General features: G+C 38.9%; 1 protein-coding gene across 1 annotated transcript in view; it reads right to left on the bottom strand.

The window, feature by feature from the left end:
• Nucleotides 1-4,395: 4,395 nt before the first annotated feature.
• The window catches only part of DHDDS (dehydrodolichyl diphosphate synthase subunit), a 46,023-nt gene continuing 39,443 nt past the window's right edge, over nucleotides 4,396-10,975 (bottom strand). The window contains exon 9 of the mRNA XM_073670615.1: nucleotides 4,396-5,448. Coding sequence (XP_073526716.1) covers nucleotides 5,215-5,448 — 234 coding nt within the window. The 3' untranslated portion in view covers nucleotides 4,396-5,214. The remainder of the gene's footprint in view (nucleotides 5,449-10,975) is intronic.

The raw sequence follows: 10,975 nt of genomic DNA, 5'->3' as shown, positions 1-10,975 counted from the left end.
GAGACCAGGTTGTTTCCACCACCAACCACCCCTAATGAAGCAGTTGTGAAACACTTGTCGGGTGCGTGAGCCCATTTCATCTAGGCTGACAGGAAGTTTACTACTACATCCTTACATTGATTGACTATTTACTTCAATACAATTTCCCCCTGACATCACACTGTCATTATGCATTGATTACATTTTATCCTCTCTACTTGGATTACTTCTTCCAGTGGTTTGTTTCCCTTTGGTTCACCCAGCAACGTGTGTCAATGATGTCCTCTGTGTTGGGGTAGTTACAACTATGACATTTTTTGTCTTTTAATCATTTTTTTTGCAATAAATTATTTATTACTTTGATTTATTTTTTCCTGTCCTGCACTTTATCATTATTGGCCTTCTATTTTATTTTTTGTTGACTCACATTGGCATTTAAAAGTTTGGGCACCCCTGTTCAAAATTACTGTTATTTTGAACAGTTAAGCAAGTTGAAGATGAAATGATCTCTAAAAGGCCTAAAGTTAAAGATGACACATTTCCTTTGTATTTTAGGGGGAAAAAGTCATTTTTTCCATTTTAAAAATTACAAAAAGGAAAATGGGCCGATCCAAAGGTTTGGGCACGCTTGGAGATTTGTGTGCTCAGATACCTTTGACCAAGGTTTCAGCCCTTAATTAGCCTGTTAGGGTTATGGCTTGTTCATGATCATTGTTGTGGTACATTGTTCTACTGGAGTTGTGGTATATTGTTCTACTGTTCAGAGAAACCTGCACAAATATGGCCTTCATGGAAGAGTCATCAGAAGAACACCTCTCCTGCGTCCTCTGACACGCAGATCAAAAATTGGACATTTCTTCACAATCGGACATGTGAAAGGCTCCATAAATTAGGTACGAGTGCCATCCGTGAAAATTACAGATAGCACTTATATGCAAAGATCGGACGTCTGAATGAGCCCTTATGATAAGAAGTTCAACCAGACTATTTGCAGATATGTTTTGGGACTCCCATAGGTGCAAAGCAGGAGATCTGATTTTGGATAGGCGAGAGGCCTCTGAATGGGCATCAAAGAAGGCAAGTTTCTCCTTGTGAAGAGTGCCAAGCCAATGTAAGGAGATTTATAGGCCATGGAATGCTTCTCTTGGAAATAAAATATGCAAATAACCTCTTCAGCGAAGAAGCGGACTTGAGTTCTAGCGCCATCTAATGGATGTAGGAATCCTTAAAGTCAATGTTAAACTTTTTAAGGAGCCTTTATCTGGTAATAAGTGGAAAGCTTCTACATATGCAGGTGAATCAGAGAGGTTTTTTTTTTCTCTCGTAACACACTGTACTTTGGTGGTGGTAAATTTAGGTTGATCTGATTTGTGCTTATTACAAATTTATGAAGTTTGCCAAATTTAGAAAAAAGTAAATTTTCAAAATTGTTTTTTTTTTGTATTCCTTGAAACAGTTAGTAAATAACATCAACAATATGGCTACTTGCCGTTAACATCATTCTTAAAACATTTTTTTTATTTAGTAGAATATTAGAATGATTAAAGTGAACCTGATACGCGTTACCCAATCCAGGCCGTATGTATCAGGCCCTGGCTGTGTGATTTACTCTGAAACACTGCAGTGTAGCATGCAGGCAGAGACCTGTCAATCCAGGACAGCAGGCAGGGAGAATCCACTAGGGACCTGCCCGGTCTGACTAGGCTATACAGCGGTATTGTTCCCGGTGGTTAGTAAACATATGTTTTCTATGAAAAGCGGCAGAGTTTGAGTAAAACATACATGGCCAATGCCTGATAAATGATGCTCACAGATTGGGCAGCATGTATCAGGTGTTAGGTTCTCTTTAAAAGTTTAGTGTCAATTTTTCAATGAAATAAAAAATTTGTTGTTTTAAGGACTACGTCACTTGAAGTAACGTTGAAGGGCCTGTGTGTCAGAAAACCCCCAAACAAGACCCCATTTATATATTCAAAGCCGCATTCAGTACATCTGGTGCTTCACAATAATTATCGCAAACGAAAAAGAAAAAATTACATTTTTTATTTTTTTTAATAAAATGTTGCTTTAGCCCCAAATGTTTCATTTTTCACAAGTGTAACAGAAGACTCACCCCATCATTTGTTGTGCAATTCCTCCAGAGTATGCAGACACCACATATGGAATTAAATTTTTGGCCCTGGCTGTTGCTATGAGAGCTCGCTTGAAAGCAGGGCTCCTGCAATGATCGCGTCAGGCACAGCTTCTGTGCCTGCACACTCCCATAGATGTACTGGTACGTCCATTTGCATATAGGAAGTACTGGGAAGGGGTTAACAACGCTTGAAAGACTTCCTATTCATTTATATAGTAAATACTATGCTGTTCATATGTCAGACTTTTGTTCCTCATTAGGTTTTGAAAAACGAATGCTGGGGAAAAAAAAGTGCACAGCACTTCTTTTAAGTGGCTCCTAATGGAATCCAACTAGGCACTGTCCAATGAAAAGGCTACAAAAAATTCTTCAGGAAAAAAACTCTTCCAAAACAGCTTCAGGAAATTGAAAACTCCCTAAAGGAGGAACATTTCCTTAAGCAGTTTCCAGTAGAAAACCATTTTTAGGCAGATTTAGCACACTCACGTCCTGACGTCCTGCTCCTTAGGGATGTAGACGAGCTCCATTGTCTTCTATGTGCTTTATGTATATCAGCCCAAGTGTCTCCTAGGTGATGTATGAACACTAGCCTCACTGTCTTCATGACACCAGCCTCACGCGTTTCCTATGTGATGTATAAATAACAGCCCCAGTGTCTTCTATGTAACGTATACACCAGCCCCAGTGTATCCTATGTGATGTACAGTTAGGTCCATATATATTTGGACAGAGACAACATTTTTCTAATTTTGGTTCTAGACATTACCACAATGAATTTTAAACAAAACAATTCAGATGCAGTTGAAGTTCAGACTTTCAGGGCATCCACATTAAAATTGGATGAAGGGTTTAGGAGTTTTAGCTCCTTAACATGTGCCACCCTGTTTTTAAAGGGACCAAAAGTAATTGGACAGATTAAATCATTGTAAATAAAATGTTTATTTCAAGTACTTGGTTGAAAACCCTTTGTTGGCAATGACTGCCTGAAGTCTTGAACCCATGGATATCACCAGACGCTGTGTTTCCTCCTTTTTGATGCTCTGCCAGGCCTTCACTGCAGTGGTTTTCAGTTGCTGTTTGTTTGTGGGCCTTTCTGTCTGAAGTTTAGTCTTTAACAAGTGAAATGCATGCTCAATTAGGTTGAGATGAGGTGACTGACTTGGCCATTCAAGAATATTCCACTTCTTTGCTTTAATAAACTCCTGGGTTGCTTTGGCTTTATGTTTTGGGTCATTGTCCATCTGTAGTATGAAACGACGACCAATCAGTTTGGCTGCATTTGGCTGGATCTGAGCACACAGTATGGCTCTGAATACATCAGAATTCATTCGGCTGCTTCTGTCCTGTGTCAGATCATCAATAAACACTAGTGACCCAGTGCCACTGGCAGCCATGCATGCCCAAGCCATCACACTGCCTCCGCCGTGTTTTACAGATGATGTGGTATGCTTTGGATCATGAGCTGTACCACGCCTTCGCCATACTTTTCTCTTTCCATACTTTTCTCTTTCCATCATTCTGGTAGAGGTTGATCTTGGTTTCATCTGTCCAAAGAATGTTCTTCCAGAACTGTGCTGGCTTTTTTAGATGTTTTTTTAGCAAAGTCCAGTCTAGCCTTTTTATTCTTGATGCTTATGAGTGGCTTGCACCGTGCAGTGAACCCTCTGTATTTACTTTCATTCAGTCTTCTCTTTATGGTAGATTTGGATATTGATACGCCTACCTCCTGGAGAGTGTTGTTCACTTGGTTGGCTGTTATGAAGGGGTTTCTCTTCAACATGGAGATTATTCTGCGATCATCCACCACTGTTGTCTTCCGTGGGCGCCCAGGTCTTTTTGCATTGATGAGTTCACCAGTGCTTTCTTTCTCAGGATGTACCAAACTGTAGATTTTGCCACTCCTAATATTGTAGCAATTTCTCGGATGGGTTTTTTCTGTTTTTCCAGCTTAAGGATGGCTTGTTTCACCTGCATGGAGAGCTCCTTTGACTGCATGTTTACTTCACAGCAAAACCTTCCAAATGCAAGCACCACACCTCAAATCAACTCCAGGCCTTTTATCTGCTTAATTGAGAATGACATAACAAAGGGATTGCCCACACCTGTCCATGAAATAGCCTTGGAGTCAATTGTCCAATTACTTTTGGTCCCTTTAAAAACAGGGTGGCACATGTTAAGGAGCTGAAACTCCTAAACCCTTCATCCAATTTTAATGTGGATACCCTCAAATGAAAGCTGAAAGTCTGAACTTCAACTGCATCTGAATTGTTTTGTTTAAAATTCATTGTGGTAATGTCTAGAACCAAAATTAGAAAAATGCTGTCTCTGTCCAAATACATATGGACCTAACTGTATGTACAGCAGTCTCAATGTTTCCTATTTGATGCATACAGCAGTATCAGTGTATCCTATGTGATGTATATTCAGTAGTCTCGGAATCTACTTTGTGATGCATATAGCATCCTCAGTGTATCTTATGTGATGTATAATGCAGACTTCCCACTGCTTGTCTTCTATAAAATGTTACATTAGCAGTGATGAATTTCCCAGTGTTGAGGAGACCTGCAGTGTAATATACATTATATTCAGAACCACTTACTGCTGGGAATTGTTTACAAAACTAACCATTGCAAAAAGTCGACTGTGTTCTCTAGACTGATGCAAATCTGGAAAAGCAGTAGACAGTCGCAACATCATCAAATACCACCTAATATCACAGCCGCACCAAAGAGAAGCAGCTCCAGCCATCATATTAGCGGTGAGTTAATTAAATGTTTGACCAAATATAGCAGGACAATTTTTAAGTTGATAATTCTGTATGGCCCATAAATGTTATAAATATCCAAATGACCCTTGGCAGAAAAAACTTTAAAGACTTTTAGTATTAGACATTATAGTACCTTTCTCACCTTCTGTCCTGAAGAATAACCAACAAGCCATCTGTTCAGAATTTGCCTTTGTGGAAAAAGGTGAGAAAATTCCTAATACGCTTACGTTGGTTGACTTATCTAGGCATGATTAAAGAAATTATCAGAATATGATCAGTTTAGAATACCTGAACAAGGAAATGTGAAGCCATGCTCAACAACATATACTCCAATTTAATGTGTGCAGAGTGATTGTAGAAAACCCTGTCTCTTCTTTTCCAGTGCTCTTAAAAAGTTTTGTGTCCTCAGTTCCCTTTCTGTCCGACACTGAAACATTAGACTCTGAAAAACCTGTGTCTTCTCCTCTTCGTCACTGAACTCTACACGATGTATATTCATCTGTACCCAGGTCTCATCCGTATCATTTTGCAGCCTGGAACGCTCCCAACTGTACAACTCTCTGGACTTCTGTGGGCAGAAAATAATCTTCAGTAATTACACAGAAGAATTTAAAGAGCTTTCTACAACCCCTGGCAAAAATTATGGAATCACTGGGCTCGGAGGATGTTCATTCAGTTGTTTAATGTTGTTGGAAAAAAGCAGATCACAGACATGGCACAAAACTAAAGTAATTTCAAATGGCAACTGTAGGGCTTTAAGAAACACTAAAAGAAAAAAAGATTAAAAATGTGGTACTCAGTAAGGGTAATTTTTTTCAGACCAAGCAAAGGGAGAAAATTATGGAATCATGAAAAACAAATGCACAAAAAAACACTCCAATACATTGCTAGTATTTTGTTGCACCACCTCTGGCTTTAATAACAGCTTGCAGTCTCTGAGGCATGGACTTAATGAGTGACAAACAGTACTCTTCATCAATCTGGCTCCAACTTTCTCTGATTGCTGTTGCCAGATCAGCTTTGCAGGTTGAAGCCTTGTCATGGACCATTTTCTTCAACTTCCACCAAAGATTTTCAATTGGATTGAGATATGGACTATCTGCAGGCCATGACATTGACCTTATGTGTCTTCTTTCAAGGAATGTTTTCACAGTTTTTCCTCTATGGCAGGATGTATTATCATCTTGAAAAATGATGTCATCATCCCCAAACATCCTTTCAATTGATGGGATAAGAAAACTGTCCAAAATATCAATGTAAACTTGGGCATTTATTTAAGATGTAATGACAGCCATCTCCCCAGTGCCTTTACCTGACATACAGTCCCATATCATCAATGACTGTGGAAATTTGCATGTTCTCTTCATGCAGTCATCTTTATAAATCTCATTGGAACGGCACCAAACAAAAGTTCCAGCATCATCACCTTGCTCAATGCAGATTCGCGATTCATCACTGAATATGACTTTCATCCAGTCATCCACAGTCCACGATTGCTTTTCCTTAGCCCATTGTAACCTTGTTTTTTTCTGTTTAGGTGTTAATGATGGCTTTTGTTTAGCTTTTCTGTATGTAAATCCCATTTCTTTTAGGCGGTTTCTTACAGTTCGGTCACAGACATTGGCTCCAGTTTCCTCCCATTCGTTCCTCATTTGTTTTGTTGTGCATTTCCTGTTTTGGAGACATATTGCTTTAAGTTTCCGGTCTTGACGCTTTGATGTCTTCCTTGGTCTACCAGTATGTTTGCCTTTAACAACCTTCCCATGTTGTTTGTATTTGGTCCAGATTTTATACACAGCTTACTGTGAACAACCAACATCTTTTGCAACATTGCGTGATGATTTACCTTCTTGTAAGAGTTTGATAATCCTCTCCTTTGTTTCAATTGACATCTCTCGTGTTGGAGCCATGATTCATGTCAGTCCACTTGGTGCAACAGCCCTCCAAGGTGTGATCACTCCTTTTTTAAATGCAGACTAACGAGCAGATCTAATTTGATGCAGGTGTTAATTTTGGAAATTAAAATTTACAGTGTGATTCCATAATTTTTTCTTCAGAATTGAGTGATTTCATAATTTTTTCCCTCTGCTTGGTCTGAAAAAAAATTACCCTTCCTGAGTACCACATTTTTAATCTTGATTTCTTTTAGTGTTTCTTAAAGCCCTAAAGTTGCCATTTGAAATTACTTTAGTTTTGTGCCATGTCTGTGATCTAGACATCCTCAGAGCCCAGTGATTCCATAATTTTTGCCAGGGGTTGTAGTACATTTCCAGTCCACTGCTGCTCCTGTGTTGGTGCTTTCCTGGTCCCTTCTGGTCTCGGTTTACTGGGATCCAACAATGAGCTGGATCCGGTCACTGTCTATCACTGATGTGTCAACACAACTGAGGTCACAGTTGAAACCAGTCATTGGCAGCAGTCACAAGTCGCATAGATATGACAAAGATGAAAACAGGAGAACTGAAACTTATCGGGGAGACCAGGAGAGTAAAAAGATTGGTAATGTTAAGAATTACTCATTTTGTCTATTTAGACCATGGAGAGCAGCTTGTAAAACACTTCATGAAAATGAATGACCACTTAAGGGAACAGTGTGACATAGTAATTACACATAAGGTATGTGCAAAGCAAACGGAGACAAACTGGAATAATATTCTTGGTCCTACTTAATATAATTTTGCACATAAAACTAGGAATTTAAGGCCCAGATTGATTAAGAAAAGCAGTTCGTATGCCAGTTTTAATTAAGGGAGGGCTGGAGTAAGATGCACCAAATTCATCAAAAAAACAAAAACAAAAACAAGGGTAATTATTAAAAAAAAAAAAAAAGCGTGAAAGCCACCTCACCACGACAAGGTGTACTCAATCAGGATGGTCCCTAACTCTCGTGACTCACCTTGAGATGTGCCATGCGGGCCTAACAATAGACAGTGGCAGAGAAGTGGGTTATTTTTTAATCCTTTTTTGATTAAAGAAAAAAAAAACCAACCAAGTAGCCTATGGTTTTTACATGATTACCTTACATTACTATGTATTTATTCACTGCAGTGTGCCTACACATTGTTAATGGCCACAGCATAGTTACAGCCAAAAGTGTTGACACCCTTGAAATTGTTCCAGAAAATGAAGTATTTTTTCCCAGAAAATGATTGCAATTACACATTTCCTTTAAATAAATAAATGTTAACTTAATATTGTATGTTTTTTTACATGTGTTACTAGTTATTTATTTCCTGCAATGTGCCTACACATTATCTTTTCATTCTAGGTTATACAAATTCATTAAGAGCTGTGCTCTTCTAATGAATTTGGCACATCTTTCAACTACATGCACCAATGCCAGAAATATATGCCAAATTATTTTTTGCATAAATAATTATCAAGCACGTTGGCCAAAAGTTTGAAGCAACTTTAATGTTTAGACATTCCAGAAATTTTACACCGGAAATGTGCTTGCTGAATTGAGGTGTTATGGTAGTGTATTTGGTTCCCCTTATTCTATTACACCTTAAATATACAGGTGATCCTTCCTGTTATTACCAAGAGCAGTCACATGAGCAGCCAATATCTCCGCTTATCCAGTACGAAATTAAATATTCTTCTTTTTTCAAACTGTGTCATGTTCAGTCGATATATAATAAGATTAACCCCTTTACCCCCGAGGGTGGTTTGCACGTTAATGACCGGGCCAATTTTTACAATTCTGACCACTGTCACTTTATGAGGTAATTACTCTGGAACGCTTCAACAGATCCCCCTGATTCTGAGACTGTTTTTTCATGACATATTGTACTTCATGATAGTGGTAAAATTTCTTCGATATCACTTGCGTTTATTTGTGAAAAAAACGGAAATTTGGCGAAAATTTTGCAATTTTCAAAATTTTAATTTTTATGCCCTTAAATCAGAGAGATATGTCACACAAAAAAAGTTAATAAATAACATTTCCCACATGTTTACTTTACATCAGCACAATTTTGGATCCAAAATTTATTTTTGCTAGGAAGCTATAAGGGTTAAAAGTTGATCAGCGATTTCTCATTTTTCCAACAAAATTTACAAAAACATTTCTTTAGTGACCACATCACATTTGAAGTAACTTGGAGGGGTCTTTATGACAGAAAATACCCAAAAGGGACACCATTCTAAAAACTGCACCCCTCAAGGTGCTCAAAACCACATTCAAGAACTTTATTAACCCTTCAGGTGCTTCACAGGAATTTTTGGAATGTGGAAGAAAAAAATGAACATTTAACTTTTTTCACAAAAATGTTACTTTAGACCCAATTTTTTTTATTTTCACAGGGGTAACAGGAAAAAATGGACCCCAAAATTTGTTGTGCAATTTCCCCTGGGCACGCAGATACCCCATATGTGGGGAAAAAACACTGTTTGGGCGCACAGCAGGGCTCGGAAGGGAAGGAGCACCATTTTTACTTTTTGATTGTAAAATTTGCTTGAATAATTAGCGGACGCCATGTTGTGTTTGGAGAGCCCCTGATATGCCTAAACAGTGGAAACCCCCCACAAGTGACCCCATTTTGGAAACTAGACCCCCCAAGGCACCTATCTAGATGCATAGTGAGCACTTGGAATCCCCAGGTGCTTCACAAATTGATTTGTAAAAATGAAAAAAAATTTTTTTTTTCATTTTTACGAATCAATTTGTGAAGCACCTGGGGGTTCCAAGTGCTCACTATGCAACTAGATAGGTGCCTTGGGGGGTCTAGTTTCCAAAATGGGGTCACTTGTGGGGGAGCTCCAATGTTTAGACACACAGGGGCTCTCCAAACTCGACATGGTTCCAATTTTATGCGGACACCATGTCGCGTTTGGAGAGCCCCTGTGTGCCTAAACATTGGAGCTCCCCCACAAGTGACCCCATTTTGGAAACTAGACCCCTCAAGGATTTTATCAAGGGGTATAGTGAACATTTTAAACCCAGAGGTACGACACAGAATTTGATAACATTAGGTCATCATATTGAATAAGTTGTCATTAGTCTTGAGCGCAAGTACTCGCTACTTGAGTTTGCATCGGGTACTTGGGTATGCACCATGTACTGCGTGTGCTCGAGTGACATGCTCGAGTCCCTGCCCCGCATGTTTCACGGTTATTAGACACCCAAAAAAACCATGCGGGGATCGCTCGTGCATGGCAGGCAATCCTCGCAAAGCTTTTTGGCCGCGAAGCATATGGGGCAGAGACTCGAGCATGTCACTCAAATACCCACGTTACTCAATGCATACCAGAGCACCCGATGCAAACTCAAGTAGCGAGCACTTGCGCTCAACACTAGTCGCCATATCGCCATCTTTTTTTCTTACTTTTGAAAAAAATCCCAACCCCATGACAACCCTAACCCTAACCCCAGCCCTAACACTAACCCGAGAGTTTATTTTTTATGCCGTTCCTCGTGCGGTATAAGTGATTAGACGACTTTATTCTTCGGGTCGGTGCGATTACAGCGATACCAGAATCATATGGGGTTTTTATGATTGACAGCTGTCACACACTAAAAGACGCATTTTTTTTTTGTAAAATCTAGTTTTTGCATCGCCATATTTTGAGAGCTATAATTTTTCCAGATTTTGGCAGACAGTCATGTGATGGCTTGTTTTTTTGCGGGATGAGTTGATGTTTTTATTGGTGCCATTTTCAGGCACGTGACATTTTTTGATCGCTTTTTATTCCGATTTTTGGGAGGCAGAATAAACAAAAACCAACAATTCAGGAACTGTTTTTTTTTTATTTTTTTATTCTGTTCCGCGTGTGGTAAAATTGATAAGGCAGCTTTATTCTTTGGGTCAGTACGTTTACAGCGGTACCACATTTATATAGTTTTTCTATGTTTTGGCGCTTTTACACAATAAAAGCTATTTTATAGAAAAAATTATTTTTTAGCATCGCTTTATTCTGAGAGCTATAACTTTTATTTTTCGGCTGATGGAGCTGTATGGCGGCTTGTTTTTTGCGCGACGACATGACGTTTTCAACAGTAGTATTTTTATTTATATTCGTCTTTTTGATCGCGTGTTATTCCACTTTTTGTTTGGCGGTATGGTGATGAAGCATTGTTTTTTGCTTCGTTTTTT

Source organism: Phyllobates terribilis, unplaced genomic scaffold (assembly GCF_046119375.1).
Source record: "Phyllobates terribilis strain yellow unplaced genomic scaffold, ASM4611937v1 Scaffold_2__4_contigs__length_985480577, whole genome shotgun sequence".
NCBI lineage: Eukaryota > Metazoa > Chordata > Amphibia > Anura > Dendrobatidae > Phyllobates > Phyllobates terribilis.
Note: the sequence above shows the minus strand (reverse complement) of the source record. Positions and strands in the feature narration are given on the sequence as shown.